Genomic DNA, 17396 nt, shown 5'->3' with positions numbered 1-17396 from the left:
TTTATTGTGCAATGATTTTCATGCAATAAACCTTAGACAAGCATTACATTATCCCCCAGTGTTACAGATATATAAACAAATGACTAATATTAAGCCAATTCTCCCATCCCGAAGCCCAGAATCCTTCTTACTAAGCACAAAAATCTCTTCTTACCCAAACCTAATCCCCTCTTACCCATTTCTCCTCTGTCTCCAGTTCAACAGAGGACTCCTGCTCCAAGCCCACCCAGCCCCACCTCTCCTTCTCTTTCCAGGACACGGGGTGGAATTTATTTTTTGTTACGGGCTGTTTTTGAAGGGCCTCCCTCCTGGAAAATTCTCCGTAATTACACTACTACTGTAACTGTGCTTGGCGCTCCAGATATAGTACTTTAAGGTGTTCCTCAAGCCCACGTTACAGATGAAGAAACCATGGCCCAGGAAGGTTAGAACAGAGGGAGCGAGGGAGCAGGAGGGGGGAGGGGGCGTGGAGCCTGATCTGGGGCACAGGAAGGTCATGGCTCAACCAGGCTACACAGCCCCCCAGTTAACGCGAGAGCCGCCTGCACTCACCTCATTTCTCTCCGCTCCTGGGGTGACCCTGAGAAAACCCAAATGGGGTCACAAGCCCAGGAAGAAGGGTTCTGGGGTGGAGGTTCAATGCTATGGTGGGCATCTGAGTCAGGACAGAAGCAGGGGACAGTCCGTGTCTAGGAACAAACCACCCGCACCATGCTTCTGAGAGCTCACAAGTGAGGTACAGAACCCACGTGACCAAGCTGGGCTAGACATCCAAACAGGTGGGACGAGGGAGCTCCCCGGCGGTCCAGTGGTTAGGACTCTGGTGCTCTCACTGTCGAGGGCCCGGGTTCAATCCTTGGTTGGGGAACTAAGCCACGGGGAGCAGCCAGAAGATGAAACAAACAGATGGGACTGTTCCTCCCTCACTGCTCCATTCTGTCCTCTTGGTGGGGGGTCGCCTGATCCCACAGGGATCCACAAACGTGGAGGGTCCAGCGATGACAAAAGCTTTACAAATGTGCTGCTGTGAGCCAAGTAGACTGTCAGCCACAGTACTAAGAAATCCTACATGCAGACCCAAACCAGATGCTCCATGTCCGCACTCCCTAATCAGTTTAAACCCTCAGCTTCATTGGGACTTGAAGCCCTAAAGTCAAATCATAAAATTATGTCTAAGATAATCATCTAACCAAACAACCACAGGCCCTATGACCTGCAGCATATGCTGTGCTGGGCATGAAGGGGCCACAAAATCAGCACGAGGGGCTTATAATCCACTGAAGGAGAGGAGAACCACATTCCAAGACCCTTCAGAGACACTCAAGGGTTGAATCGCGAGGAAGTTACTACCACCTTCTCATGTGACAGCCACCTCACGTGTTCTTACAGAGAAAACCACCACTGCTTGACCTCTGGTCTTCCTGTATCACCGACTTCTCTTCCCTTTCGAAATGGGTTATTTCCTCTTTGAATGTGCCTCCATATTTAGCAAGAGAACTTTCTAGAAGCACTAAAGTAATTATTTTTGAAAGCCAGGTAGGTTGTATTAGGTAAAAAATATTTATTTATTTATTTGGCTGCACCGGGTCTTAGTTGCAGCATGCGGGATCTTTAGCTGCGGCATGTGGGATCTTAGTCGGGGCATGCAGGATCTAGTTCTCTGACTAGGGATCGAACCCAGGCCCCTGCATTGGGAGTGCCGAGTCTTAACCACTGCACCACCAGGGAAGTCCCAGTTGTATTTTAAAAGGACCTTTATTGTTGACTTAGAAGCAAGCTGGGCAGCGACAAGGATGGACTTATAGGTTGTCATACTGAGTGAAGTCAGACAGAGAAAGATAAATATCATATGATATGGCTTATACGCAGAATCTTAAAAAAAATGGCACAAATGAACGTATGTACAAAACAGAAATAGAGTCAAAGATGTAGAAAACAAACTTATGCTTACCAAGGGGGTCAAAGGGGTGATATATTGGGAGATTGGGATCGACATATACATACAAAATAGATAACTAATAAGGATCTGCTGTATAGCACAGGGAAATCTACTCAATACTCTGTAATGACCTATATGGGAAAAGAATCTAAAAAAGAATGGATATATGTATATGTATAACTGATTCACTTTGCTGTACAGCAGAAACTAACACAACATTGTAAATCAACTATACTCCAATAAAAGTTAATTTAAAAAATAAATTAATTTTTTAAAAAAAGCAAGTTGGGAGGAGGTAAGAAGAATGAATGTAGTGCATCTAAGGTATGGGCTACAGGAGAGGTGAAGACATCAGTGACTAGACCAGACTCAGCATTCTTCCTCACAGAGGAAAGGAAACAGCTGCTCTCGGGTCTAGGCAGGAGCTGGATAGGTCAGAGCCTGACACTGATGTCCTAATGGGGCACTGATGCCCTCTAATCCTGAAAGTGTATGACCTATGTTCTGCTACCGCTCAAGAAACAGGTAGACAGGCCCCCAAACCACTTCCCCCTCCAACCCAAACTTAGTTCATATTCCTTTGGTAACAAGGGACACAATCTCTCCCTTGAAATGCAACTCACAAAGGGGAAACATAGTAGGGGACATGGGTTCGTGCCCCGGTCCAGGAAGATCCCACACGCCGCAGAGCGGCTGGGCCCGTGAGCCGTGGCCACTGAGCTTGCGCGTCCGGAGCCTGTGCTCTGCAATGGGAGAGGCCACAACAGTGAGAGGTCTGCGTACCGCCAAAAAAAAAAAAAAAAAAAGAATTAACATCAATTGTTCCCAAACTTCAAAAAGCTATAGAAGGTGGAAACACTTCCCAATTCATTCTATAACGTCAATATTACCCTGATGCCAAAACCAAACAAAGATATCACCAAAAATACAAAACCGAAAAACTACAGACCAATATTTCTTATTGAAAATCAATGCGAAAATCCTCAAAATACTAGCAAACCAAGTCCACCAACATATAAAAGGTGTGATTTACCCCAGGAATGCAAGGTTGGTTGAACATCTGAAAATCATTTAGTGTAATATACCATAGCAATAGAATGGAAGACAAAACCCATATGATCAGCTCAATATACACAGAAAAAAACCTGACAAAATCCAACATCCTTTCATGATTAAAGAATAAAAAACTCAACAAACTGGGAATAAAAAGGAACTTCCTCAACTTGATAAAATACATCTCTGAAAAATCCACAGCTAATGTCATATTTAATGGTAAAAGACTGAATGTTTTTACCCTAAGATCAAGAAAAAGACAGGAATGTCAGCTCTCACCACTTCTATTCAAAATTGTACTAGAAATTCTAGCCAGGTCAATTAGGCAAGAGAAAGAACAAAAATGCATCCAGATTGAAAAGGAAAAGTAAAACTATCTGTATTTGCAGATGACCCAATTTCTTGTACAGAAAGTTCTGAGGAATCCACCAAAAATTATTATAACTAATAAGTGAATTCAGCAAGGTTGCAGGATACAAGATCAATATGCAAATATCAATTGTATTTCTATACACTTGCAATGAAAAGTCCAAAAACAAAATTATGAGAACAATTCCATTTATAGTAGTATCAAAAAAAAAATAAAATACTTAGAAGTAAATGTAACAAAAGAAGTGCAAGATGTGTACTGTAAAAACTACAAAGCAGTATTTGAAGAAATTAAAGAAGATCTAAATAAATGGAAAGGCATCCCATGTTCATGGATTGGAAGATTTAATACTGTTAAGATGCCAATCCTCCCCAAATTTATCTATAGATTGAACACAATCTCTATCAAAATTCTAGCTGGCTTCTTTGCAAAATTAACAAGCTGATCCTAAAATTCATATGGAAATGTAATGGACCTAGAATAGCTATAACAACCTTGAGAAAAAAGAACAAAGTTGGAACACTCACACTTCCTGATTTCTAAACTCACCACAAGGCTACCATAACCAAGACAGTGTGCATAAGGAGAGACATATAGCTCAATGAAACAGAATCAAAAGCTCAACACTTACACCTCTGGTCAACTGATTTTTGACAAAGGTGCAAAGTTAATGAAAAAGGGGAAAAACCAGTCTTTTCAACAAATGGTGCTGGGGCACTGGATATCCACATGCAAAATACTGAAGCTGCACCACTTCCTCACAACATGTACAAAAATTAACTCAAAATTGATCAAAGACCTAAATGTAAGAGCTCAAACTATAAAAGTCTTAGAAGAAAGCACAGTAGTAAATCTCTGTGACCATGGGTTAGGCAAAGCCTTCTTAGATATGACACCAAAAGCACGAGGGACAAAAGAAAAAAATACATAAACTGAACTTCATGAAAAGTAAAAACTTTTACACTTCATACGATATAACCAAGAGTGAAAAGACATCCCACAGAATGGAAGAAAATATTTACAATCGGATATCTGATAAGGAACTTGTATCTAGACTACATAAAGTATTCTTACAACTCTAAGATAAGTAACCTAATTTAAAAATAGACAAAGAATCTGGATAAACATTTTGCTAAAGAAGATATACAAGCAGCCAAAAAGTACATGGAAAAATGCTCAACATCGTTAGTCATTAGGGAAATACAAACCAAAACCACCATGAGATACCCCTTCACACCTATAAAGATGGCTACAATCAAACAGATTAACAAGTGTTGGCTAGGATGTAGAGAAACTGAAAACCCCCATATACTGCTGGTAGGAATGTAAAATGGTGCAGCCACTTTGGAAAACAGTTTGACAGCTCCTCAAAATTAGAAACAGTTACCCTATGACCTAGCAATTCCACTTTTAGGTATACACCCAAGAGAAATTAAAACATACACCCACACAAAAAGCTGAACATGACTGTTCATAGCAGCACTATTCATAATAGCCCAAATGTGAAAATAACCTGAACGTCCATCAACTGATGAATGGGTACATAAAATACGGTTTATCCACAGAGTGGAATATTAATCAACAGTAAAAAAAGAATGAAGTACTGATAGATGCTACAACATGGATGAACCTTGAAAACATTATGGTAAGTGAACAGAACCAGTCAGGAAAGACTACGTAATGTATTAACTCCATCTACATGAAATGTCCAGAATAAGCAAATCTATTGAGACACAGAGTAGATTTTCAGTTGCCTAGGACTGGGGGAGACAGAAAAATGGGGGATGAGTGCTAATGGGTACAGGATTTCTTTGGGGGGAGGTGATAAAATGTTCTTAAAATGAGGCCGAGGTGACAGTTGCACAACTTTGTTCATATATTAAAAACCACTGAACTGTATATACCCTTTAAATGGCTGAACTGTATGCATGTGAATTATATCTCAATAAAACTATTTAAAAAAAGAGAGAGAGAACAAAGAGGCTCAGAGGGTAAGCATGTCCTGCAATTCCTACAAAATGTTCTACTACATCACAGACTTACATTTCAGAAAATGCTTTAAATAGTCTCTTATGTGTGTCACTTGTAGGAACACATACTTGAGAGAGGTGGTAGGTCTCACCATCACATCAATTTGGGATTTTAAATTTTTCTTAAGGAAGCCCACAACATGCTAGAGAAATTCTATTTACAGAAAGAGGTGAAAAAATGACATCACTCTTCTTGTCTACAACAGATGTAGCCAAGTATACGAACCATCTTAGAGACATGGCAACTGGCATGCTCAAAAGGCTTTTGTTTTTGATTTGGGGGTAGGGGGAGTTGTGTGCTTTTTAAAAGTCTTTTATGTATTTATTTTTAACATTGGACCTCTTCCCAGATCTCCCTCACACATTCCCTAGTTAAAACTACCTGTCTGCTGCTAACGTCTGGGGAAGCCAAGGAGACCAAGGGGCCTGGGGAACAGGAGGCGGCCAGCTCCTTCCAGACTCTGAGCTCTGCAGGGCCTTATCCCCTGGTCCCTTTTGTGTCCCCAGAGCAGAAGCTGAGCACTCAAGACAGAGCTGATGTTCACGGTCACTGCTGAGCTGATGTCTGAAACATACAGGACCCCCTTCCCACCTGATCATCTTTCATACAGAACAAAAGTACACAGAACAGTAGTGATAACGCCGTTCAGCTCTATCCACAGGAGCAACACTTGCTCTTCACTTGACCCTGTCCCTTCGAAGACCCCCCTCCTTTCCCTCCCACCCTTGCTCTCCCAAGTCTGAACCAATGGAGGGTTTCAGGAGGGAAACACAAGGGTTCTGACCTGAGAAGACTGTTAAAAAGGTACGTATTAGCATTTACGGAAGCGTCCAAAATGTGAACTTTTTTTTAAGAGTTTCACATCTCTGAGTTCCCAGTCCCTCTAATTCCCCCCAAGTTGAGATATACTTCATATGCATACGTCCTCAGCCACTCAGTCAAGGACATCAGCCTTAAAATGGAGTAGAAGTGCACTGTCCAGGAGCAGGACAACAGGATAACGGGACAAGAAGGCCTTTTCCAAGACTGCTGGGTAGACCCTAAGGGTGGTGGCCACGGGACTCACGTTCCCCTGACACCCCCTGGGGCCCCAGGTCACCCAGAGCCTGGGAGTGATGAGGGGGTTCCGAGTGGGTGAGTCAAGGTGGGAAAAAGCACGACAGCCTTTTAAGTATGCTGCAATGTTAAGATGTCCCCACTTACAGCAGAAAGACAGCACCAACACACACACGCACACCCTTGCCTGAACCCAGACAAAAAACTGATGGTCTAAACCTCCTCCTCCCCACCGTCCAAAAAACAAAAACAAAAACAAAACCATAACCCAGGAGCTGTTGGGGGTGGTGGTGGTAATTTATTTGCTTTTTGTAAGAGATGGGGCCAGGTGCTGGAAGCTTCTAACTCCTGAGAGAGGCTCACTCTAATATACAAGACTCTGCAGGTAAAGAATAATCTAGAAAGCCACTCGATAAACTGGAAACGTTGGTACTAAGGATGATGAAAGTACTTCAAATTTCCAAACCGTCGCCCTATGCTATTTTATTTAAAAAGAGACCCAAACCCTACCCTCTGAAGGCCACGGTGACCGTAAGGTAAGAGGGTGGGGCTCACTCACCAGGAGGAGTCCACCCCCCGGGAGCCCCAGCCTTGCCCAGAAGCTGAGCCGATCGATGACAGATGCGGCTTCTCTGCTCACTCAGGAGGAGCCCCTGGGTTTGGAACCACCTGGATCCGCCTGAGGCTACATTTCCAGTAGAGCAGAAACCCCTGCACAGACAGAAGCCCTCCCCAGAGCCTTTTGCTGCACCCCCAGCTGGAGAAGCAGAGGAGAAAGGGCACGCTAACAGCTAGCAGAGGCCTCAACTTCACTCTGCTGCTGCCGAACAACCATAACGCGTGACTCTTTAGAAATCATTGCTAGAGGGCTTCCCTGATGGCGCGGTGGTTGAGAGTCCGCCTGCTAAGGCAGGGGACAGGGGTTCGAGCCCTGGTCTGGGAGGATCCCACATGCCGCGGAGCAACTAGGCCCACGAGCCACAACTACTGAGCCTGCGCGTCTGGAGCCTGTGCTCTGCAACAAGAGAGGTCGGGACAGTGCGAGGCCCGCGTACCGTGTTGAAGACTGGCCCCCGCTCGCCGCAACTAGAGAATGCCCTCGCACAGAAACAAAGATGCAACACAGCAAAAATAAATTAATTAATAAACTCCTACCCCCAACATCTTCTTTAAAAAAAAAGAAAGAAAGAAATCATTACTAGAGCACTCAAAACATCAACTGCCTCTCTCACAAAGTAGCAACCACTCACAGAGCTGGGAAGCAGATGCAGGATAAAGAAAAAGAGGGAGAATGTTCGGCAAGAGGGGAGCCTCCGGACGGAGCAAGCAGATGCCTCCGCAGCAGGCCGGGGACCCTGGCGGAAGCCCACGTCATTGCTCCCGCCTCCTCTGCTTCTGCACCCTACGAAGAGGGGCAGGAGGAGGGGTGGGGACGCAGGGAAGAGGCCCCCGGAGGAAGGCGTAATGGGCTTCGTGGCAGGCAGCCTCCAAGGCAGCCCCCAGTGAGCCCCCACCTCCTGGTGTTCACGCCCTTGGACCCACGTAACCAAAAGGATACTGTGGAAATGACAGAGCGCGACTTCTGAGGTTGTCATAAGAAGACGCTGCAGCTGCCGTGCTGCAAGAACACTAAAGCAACCTCGTGGAGGGAGGTCCACCCGAGGGGTAAAGAACTGAGGCCTCCCACCAACAGCCAGGCCGAGGTGCCAGCCGTGAGTGAGCTGCCCGAGGAGGGGCTCCAGCCCCAGCCAACGCCAGGACTGCATTCTCACAAGCAACCCCAAGCCAGATCACCCCGCTAGGCTGCTCCCAAGCTCCAGACCTAGGAAAACGACGTGAGATGATAAACGTCCAGTGGTTTAAGCTGCTAATCAGCTTTGGAGTTATCTGTTATGCAGCAACACATAACCAATACCAGCCTCTTAGAAACTCTTCTTTCTACACCGGAACAGGGGCAGCGTCCCAGGAGACTGCACAGGTCTCCACGCACCTGCCTTTCCTCACCCACATGACTCACGGGTGGAGAGGGAAGCGAGAGCTATGACGAGTGTGTCCATTCCCTGTTTATTTCTCCTGGATGAGCAGAAGCTGAGCGTTAAGGAAGCAAAACGTTTTCAATCCAACGGCACTGCTTACCCTGTGATGCTTTTTCTTTTTTCCCTTCTCACTCAATGTCTAACTTGTGTGTAAACGTCTGATGTTCAAAACTCTTAAAACACGTTTTATACTTCATACGTTATATATGCTAAGTTAACACATGTGAAAGATGTAATCCCCTGATGATTTTTTTGTAATTACTATCATTTACTAAGATACTAAAGAAGATGCTTTCCCCCATCACACACTCTGTCCTGGTAACATTTTAAGAACTTTTATTTCCTCTGATAGGTCTTCTCTTAAGTCAGCGAAGAGAGGGAGATTCATACACTCCCTGTGAGCTGGACGTGTGATCATCAAAGCTGAACTTACGACCCCACTGCTGTAAAAGCTGTGGCCTCGGTTTCCCAGTTTTTAGACTGGAAATCACATGTGTCCTATCTCATAGCATCACTGTTATAAAATCAAATAAGATGCTGGAAAAAAAATTGCTTTCAATACATACGATAAATACAGCTGAAACAGAAAGTTGGGGGTCTGATAGGTTAGAATCTTGAGGTGGGAAAGCTGGAGATCAAGAATTTGTTGTCGTATTTCCAGCAATGACACACGGCAGAGGGCCTGGCTGGGACAATGTCTGTATCTGCCAAACAGAACTGCTAGACTACATTTTTCCATTTGTGAATTAATGAAATACTCCATTTGGCTACTATCCTCTTGTGAGTTTGGTCATCATCAATCTAGGCCCCAGGGATCTAATCATGTTTGTGAGAGCCCATAAAATTAGGTTCATGTCCACCCAAAGGTGAGGGTGAGACCTTGAACTCAGAGACGCCAATCCCCTCCTAGGCCCAAGGTTAAGAGTTATCAAATCCCCACAGAGTCAGCTGTTTGGGGTGGATCAGCCATGATCTTCCCATCACTAATCTGAGTTTAGAAGACTGTGGCAAAATGGCATATACTGCTAGGGCTTCCTATGAACAGTATTATTGATCACTTGGAAAAGGTACTATGACTTCTCTTTATTTATTTATTTTTTAATTTGCTGTACGCGGGCCTCTCACTGTTGTGGCCTCTCCCGTTGTGGAGCACAGGCTCCGGACGCGCGGGCTCAGTGGCCATGGCTCACGGGCCCAGCTGCTCCGCAGCACGTGGGATCTTCCCGGACCCGGGCACGAACCCGTGTCCCCTGCATCGGCAGGCGGACTCTCAACCACTGCGCCACCAGGGAAGCCCTCTCTTTAAATGTTTAAATGGCTTTAGACCACTTCCATTTTTTATGTGGAACATTAAGTGGTAGCAGCGTAATTTTAGCAGTACTGCTCACACCCCCCGCCCACACACCAGAGAAAATGCCTCCACCGCCAGAATCTATCAAAGAAAGCTATACTGCTTTATGTGATGCTCAGGTAAGCCCCAGATCGGGAAATGCAAGTCTGAGGTGAGTTCAACCATTACAATATTTAAGAAGGTCTTGAATTTGCTATTCACCTTAAAAGAATAATACTGCTTTGACAATTACTAAAATCTTCACTTCCGGCAGGCAGACTTTGCCCTTGCCCCCAAGTTTTTTATTCAACACTCTCTGAGTCTCTACTGGAAAAATGATACTTTTCCCCCAAGAGTACATTGCCCTTGGGTGGAGCACCATATAGAGGTAGAGATGCTCCTTTACATTGTTATAAATAAAGCAACAGAGAAACATGGCCTGATCCCATCTACTAACTAGTGAGAATCTCCAAGCTGATAGCTACAAACATTAAACAGGGGAGGAAAAAAAAAAAAGGAACTGTATCATGTAGCTGAGGTTTTCAAGCCTATCGTTGAGACGTTTTCTCTTACAATCATCTAAAATAGTGCAATATAAAAATTTAAATTGTAAAAAAAAAATTTTAATTGTGAAGAAGCCTATCCCATAAAAAAATTGAAAATAAAAATAAAATAAGAGCATTAACCTGGAAAGCTGTCAAAGGAGCCACATGGGTTGAACTGTCGGACTAGGTAACATTAAGAGTCCTTATTAGTCCCATTACTTCTAGGACATTCTAATAAAGGAATCCCTGCGGTAGGAGCAGGGAAAAGATGTCAAGCTAAATCCCTAGGAGAACCACACTCATAGTTTCGACTAGAACATTTCAAGAAGTACCTCACGAAAAATGTTTGCATAATATTTGCTTATACATGTAGCCCAAAGCCTTAGAAACAAAAATCTAAGGCTCAGATTTTAACAAGATCTCCCTTCTAGGTCTTATGTAGATACAGTCTAAAACAATCCAATAAATACACCATATCAACCACACAGCCTATACCAACAATACACTATAGCAACAGTCAAATTACAAACTCACGAACACCCAAAGTTACATTAAATACACTTAATGGGCAAAAGTGAAAAGCCTCTATGACTGTACTTGTACTAAATGATTCCAAAATTCCCCCCGTTCTTCCCTAATTTCCTTTTGTTTCCTCAGATCTTTTTTAGTCAATTGAAAATTAGGTATATTGACAGACCAAAACATTGTTTTGCAAGGGAGACAAACAGCCAGCCCAAACTAGTCTCTCCGTGATGCCTTACCCGACCATTCAGGCCTACAGGAATGGCACCCAACGCCCAAATTTCATTTGTTAATCAGCTACAGCCTGGTAGCTTTTTTAAAATTGAAGTTTAATTAGTTAAACGTTATAATTTTACCAAAATTGTCGTAAGTGTGGATCTCAGTCGGCAAACTCTTCTGTGAAGAGCCGAACAGTAAATATTTTAGGCTTCTGCCCGTCTCTCTTTCAGTCTCTATTCCGAGCACTCAACCTGCTCTTAGTGCAAAAGCAGCCAGACAACAGTGAAATGCACAAGCGTGGCTGCATGCCAATGAAACCTTACTTATGGGCCCTGAAATCTGAACTTTCATATATTTTTCAAACAAAATATGTTTCTCCACCATTTAAGAATGCAGAAACCATTCTCAGCTCTCAGGCGGAACAGCAAAAGGCAACAGCAGGCCAGATTTGGCCCTATGAGCCATCGTTGGCTGATGCCTGATTTAGACTAACCCAAACTGCATCGACAAACAAGTCTGCAGTCCCCACAGGCCTCCAGCAGTAAATACCTATGGACTGACCCTGTTTATCTCTCTCCTTCTGTTCTGGAGGACTACAGTGTGTGTCTGGAATACCTAGCCATCTAATCAACACATCAGACAGGGTAGTTGTGTTCCAAGGGCAGAGAGAGCTTCAGCGTGAATTAAAATTCCCTCTCGCAAAGAAAGGTAACAATCTGTAAATAAAGGTGTGTGTGTGTGTGTGTGTGTGTGTGTGTGTGTGTGTGTGTGTGTGTGTGTGTATTGAGGGGAGGTGTCAATTAACAGAGGACAGCCGCTGCAGCTTTCGCTTTTATGACCCGAAACACTGGACAGAACCACAGTCCGTTCGCACCAAAAAAACCCAAACAACAAAAAACAGATGAACTTGAGATTGTGCCTTTCAAAAGTCCTTTCCTAGGTGATGTCTCCTTACTGATACATCTCCCAGCAAAGAGAAAGAACAGTTAACACCAGCAACTTGAACACCCTTTGCGGAGGAAGGCAGACAGATAGCAAATACAGAGCTACCAGCCCAAGCACTATAGCCACCATTCTGGTACATTCAAGAAACCTCTTGGCCTACAGTTTTATTTTACCAGGTAGTCTGAAACCGGCTTCTATCTGTGGCTTAAAAAAAACCCGCACAACCTCATCCACTGTCTAATTCCTAGGATGGCATACAATCCTGCCTTAAGAAGAGTTATTACAGGCCTATCTCAGACATATTGCAGATTTGGTTCCAGACCACTGAAATAAAGCAAGTATTGCATATAAAGTGAGTCACATGCATTCTGTTGTTGTTTTCCCCGTGCATAAAAAAAGTTATGTTTACACTATACTGTAATTAAGTATGCAATACCATTATGTCTAAAAAGACAATATATATACTTTAAGTAAAAAGCACTTTATTACTAAAAAATGCTAACCATCATCTGACAATGCAGGGGTTGCCACAAACCTTCGATCTGTAAAAAAATGTTGTATCTGGGAAGTGCAGTACAATGAGATACGTCTGTATAGAGTTCAGACACTTTGGGACCCTAAAAAGCTTCCAATAAAAAGAAAATTAGTTCAAAATAGATGTAGATGTTTCCCCAAGTTCAAAGAATTAGATGGACGTTGGGATGGAAGCCATGGGTACAGTACACGGGACGCAGCCACACATTTGAGGGCCCTTCTACACCAGGAAGCCAGGATCTTTCACATATGTTAATTACAACCCTGACCAGCTAACAACTCACGGATCACCCCCAGAGAAGACAGAGTCTTACATGCTACACCTGCTGTTGCCCCATGTCCTGAGCCACAGAAACATGAAAGACTGACCTTATCAGGAGCCAAATAATCAACAATTTTTGGAGAAAGAGAACCATCCAGGCCCAGAAATTAGACTTAAACATTAGACTCCAGGAATTTTTGTCCACTGATCTCTTTCCTGGTCAGACTTGTGCTTTGGCTGTATTTTTACACTTACTGTGTATGCATGACAAGGCCATCAACAGGGCTCTGGACAAGGACTGGGTGTTGGGGAGAAGAAACCCTAGAAGGCAGGATACTGCCAGGCTGATGAGGAATCATCCTGTTATTTAAAGACCCTAAATTGAAAGATTTCATAATACGTAGTGGCTGTTTCCTAGGTCTGTACCCCTGCCATATTCATGGTCCACAATCACGATCTACTCCACTGAGCTTTCTTGGTTCATAACTCTCCAAAAGGAAAACTTCAGGAATTCCCTGGGGGTCCAGTGGTTAGGACTCCGCACTTTCACTGCAGGGGTCACAGGATCAATCCCTGGTCGGGGGAACTAAGATCCTGCAAGCCGCACCTTGTGGCCAGAAACAAACAAACAAACAAACAAAAAACAAAAAAGGGGCTTCCCTGGTGGCACAGTGGTTGAGAGTCCGCCTGCCGATGCAGGGGACGTGGGTTCGTGCCCCGGTCCGGGAAGATCCCACGTGCCGCGGAGCGGCTGGGCCCGTGAGCCGTGGCCGCTAAGCCTGCGCGTCCGGAGCCTGTGCTCCGCGAAGGGAAAGGCCATGACAGTGAGAGGCCCACATACCGCAAAAACAAAACACAAACAAACAAACAAAAAAACACAAAAGGAAAACTTCTAGAAAGAGTGAAAAAGAGAGTATGAGCTACAAGTTACCAAAACTTGTAAAAATGAGTCAGCGGCACAGGAAGGACCAAACAATCGGGTCTGTGTGGTTCTGGGGGCCTGGGCCATACTGGCCTCCATTCAATTAGCAAAGAATCTGTCAGGATGAATCAGACTACCAGCTGACAGGATGGCGAGGAAGGGGGCGGCCCAGGCTGAGCAATTCAAAGAGGCTTTCAAACAGCCAGTTAACATGTCTTGTGAGCTTTATCTGAATTTGAGGGGAAGGCCACAAAATAGTTCTCTCAAGCTTTCAAATCTCCCTTCTGATCTGCTAATCCTGAGAGAAGAAAAGGGAGGCTATGAAGCAGCATCTCTGTCACTGAGATTGATACACAGCAAAGTGCCACACACAAGTCCTCCCACACACAAACTTGCCTGTTCCCACACGGTCTCTGCCTGGATCCATGGTAAAAAGCAGCCTGGGGCCTCTGCCTGGACCCGTGGTCAAAAGCAGCCTGGGGTCTCTGCCTGGACCCGTGGTCAAAAGCAGCCTGGGGTCTCTGCCTGGACCCGTGGTCAAAAGCAGCCTGGGGACAGCGGAGGGAGTTCTCAGCAGGGCAGCACAGTACGGAGCTCACCACTTAAAGCAAAACCACATCACAAAAAGCTGCTATCATTTCCCCAGTAATTCCAGCTCCGTCACGAAGTCCAGCACAGAGAACCTGAGCTCCCTCCCATGGCAACCATGAGGAAGCTGCTAAGCAAGAAAACAGAATCACCGTTGGGAGAATAAATTCATGATCAGATCTGCTCAAAGCCCTCTGCTGTGGGTTGGACTGGACTCCTCCAGAAGATAGACTGTATTCCTCCAGAAGAAAAGCTCAAGTCCTAACTCCCCACTCCTTGGAATGTGGCCTCATCTGGAAATACAGCTGAGCCTTGAACAACGTGGCGGTTGGGGTTCCAACCCCCAACCACCCAGCACCGTTGAAAACCCTCCACATCAGCGGTGCTGCACCCTCAGATTCAACCAACTGTGGACCATGTAGTACTCTAGAACATACCTACTGGAAAATATCTGTGTGAGTGGACCCGCACGGTTCAAACCCACGAACCCACGTGGCTCAAGGCTCCACTGTAGTATCTTTGCAGTAATCCAGTTAAGAGGAGGTCAACCTGGATAGGGTGGTCCCTAAACCCGATGACTGGTGTCCTTGTAAGAAAGCCACGTGGAAGAAGACACAGACACACACAGGGAGGAGCTGGCCATGGAATGAAGGAGGCGGAGAGGGGAGTTTTGCTGCCATAGGCCAAAGAACACAGAGAACTGCTGGCAACCACCAGAAGCTAGAAGAAACAAGGAAGAATCCTTGCCTAGAGCCTCTGGAGGGAGCGTGGACCTGCCAACACCTTGATTTCGGACTTTCTGGCCTCCAGAGCTGTGAGAGAATCCATTTCTGTTGCTTCAAGCCGCCCCGTTTGTTTGTGGCACTTTTGAAAGGCAGCCCCTTCCTGTCTCACTCAGGAGGAAAATCAGTGCCTCATTACGACGTGACCCAGGCCTCCCCCGACCCGGCTGACCGTGGCTCCCAGAGCTCCCTGCAGCCACCCTGGCCTCTTCCCTGGTCCTCGAACACGCTGCCACCACAGGCCGGCCCACGCGCAGGCTGCTGCTGCCTCAGACCTTCACAGGTGCCATCCTCTGTGCCAGAAGACCTCTCGGGAACCTGCACAGCTGTTCCCCTCAATCCCCCCTCAGGGCTCTGCTCAAGTCCCCTGATCAGTTGGGCTTCCCCGCCCCCCATGGGCCTTCAGCGCCTCCTACCCGCCCCCGCTCTGTTCCCCCTTCCCCTGCTTTATTTTTCTCCAAAATCCTTTGGACAAGCTGACATATACTTTTTTTTTTTTTTTTTTTTTTTTTTTTTTGCGGTATGCGGGCCTCTCGCTGTTGTGGCCTCTCCCGTTACGCACAGGCTCAGCGGCCATGGCTCACGGGCCCAGACGCTCCGCGGCATGTGGGATCCTTCCGGACCGGGGCACGAACCCACGTCCCCTGCATCGGCAGGCGGACTCTCAACCACTGCGCCACCAGGGAAGCCCTGACATATACATTTTGTTTAACCTCTAAGAGGCCCGTCTCCCTCCGTAACGCTGGCTTGCGGAGATCGGGACTGTTTCACTGCCGAACCCCAGCCCACTCTGTTTACTGGATAGCTAAATGCATTCGATCAGGACAGGTGAAATTTTACTCAAAACTGGCTGTGTGACAAAAAGGGTTTCTACTAATGAAGCGGAACAGCGGCAGCTTCTGCAGATGAAGCGCAGGCTCAAGGCTGGGCTCTGAGGGGCCAGGAGAGAATCTCCAATCTCGGACGGACTCAGGGGCTCACCACCACCCCTAGTGGGAGAGGGAGCAGTAAACAACTTTGAAACCGCCTCTTAAGAGTCCTCCTTATCTAAAAAAGTCAACTCTTACCTATAATTCTTGTCTCCAGCCACACCCTGTAGAAAGTGAGTTGGCCTGAGAAATGTGTGAAGCCAAATCTAAACATACTTCCATCACGGCATCAGCACACACGGTTTTGTTTTTTAGGCGCCGAGGGGAAGGGCCCAACAGGAATGTTCTAATGATGATCATCTCCTACTGCAAAAGTACAGCCTACTTAGGGAAGAAAGCCTCTGACCACCACATTCGTAAAAAAAAAAATAAATAAACAAGAAAACCGTTTCAAATGGGCCAGGAGCTTTCAAACGGCTGCTGCTCGGTAAGGAGACAATCCCAACCTTTTCAAATGGCCCTATATTAACACTTTCCCTTCCCTCATTTACATTTTCAAAACTTTAAACAAAATAAGGCACAAAAGGAAAGTCTTTCTTTACCTTGGGTTTTGGTCCCAGGGCCTGCCAGTCCTGGGTGTGAATCACAGGATTCCTTGCAAGGTGAACTGATGGGCGTTTCGGCTTCAGGGGTCTCAAAATTACCTTCAGAATCCGAGCTGCCAAGGGGGAAAAATGAGGAATTACCACTTTCAACGGTACTTCCGACACCCTTTATAGTCTACACATCGGCAAAGTCCAGTATTTTTACCTAATTTTTACAACCTGCGGGTGCTCAGCATGGACTGGCCTGTGGGAGCTGCTGCCGCGCCCTCTTCAGGCTTCTGTCTGGCCTCCTGTCTCCCTGAAATCTCCTCCATCCTCAGGAGCCTTTTTCCAGCACCTTTTTTTTTTTTGAGGTCATCCTTCCCTCTGATACCCCCAAAACTCCCTTCCAACAGACTCCTTTTCTCACAAGAGCCCTTTCCTGGAGGTTTAAAAATTAAATTGCCGTCTCATTCTAAAAAAATTAAGCCAGTGTTCGCCGTGATGTCTTTTTCTTTGGTAGGCCTCTACCTGTCTGGAACTCACCCGGCCAGAGGCCGAGGATGCTGTCACCTGCCTTCCGCTATCACACGGGTGACAGCTCAGCAGACACCACCATTTCTCACCAGCTGCCAGGAACCTGTCATCACGCGACCTTCTTTACTAAAGCTGCATTTTCAGGACACAGGGGGACCCCCAGGAGGGCCTGGAAGCGTCTTCTTCCCCGCAGGGAAGGCCCCAAGTTCCATCGGGTGTGATCCACGACTGTGTGTGTGTGTGTGTGTGTGTGTGTGTGTGTGTGTGTGTGT

At 45.7% G+C, this 17396-nt stretch overlaps 1 protein-coding gene across 15 annotated transcripts in view; it reads right to left on the bottom strand.

Moving 5' to 3' along the window:
• TACC1 (transforming acidic coiled-coil containing protein 1) overlaps positions 1 to 17396 on the bottom strand; it is a 108363-nt gene that overhangs the window by 39641 nt on the left and 51326 nt on the right. For 10 of the 15 annotated variants that reach the window (XR_010838530.1, XM_067022776.1, XM_067022777.1 and 7 more), the window contains one exon: positions 16606 to 16721. The exons of the other annotated variants lie outside the window; for them this stretch is intronic. Coding sequence is in view for 7 of the 10 variants with exons in the window: in XM_067022772.1 (XP_066878873.1) it covers positions 16606 to 16721 (116 nt within the window). In the remaining 3 variants the exon portion in view is untranslated. The remainder of the gene's footprint in view (positions 1 to 16605; positions 16722 to 17396) is intronic. 15 annotated transcript variants of the gene reach the window in all.

Source organism: Kogia breviceps, chromosome 20 (assembly GCF_026419965.1).
Source record: "Kogia breviceps isolate mKogBre1 chromosome 20, mKogBre1 haplotype 1, whole genome shotgun sequence".
Taxonomy (NCBI): Eukaryota; Metazoa; Chordata; class Mammalia; order Artiodactyla; family Physeteridae; genus Kogia; species Kogia breviceps.
Note: the sequence above shows the minus strand (reverse complement) of the source record. Positions and strands in the feature narration are given on the sequence as shown.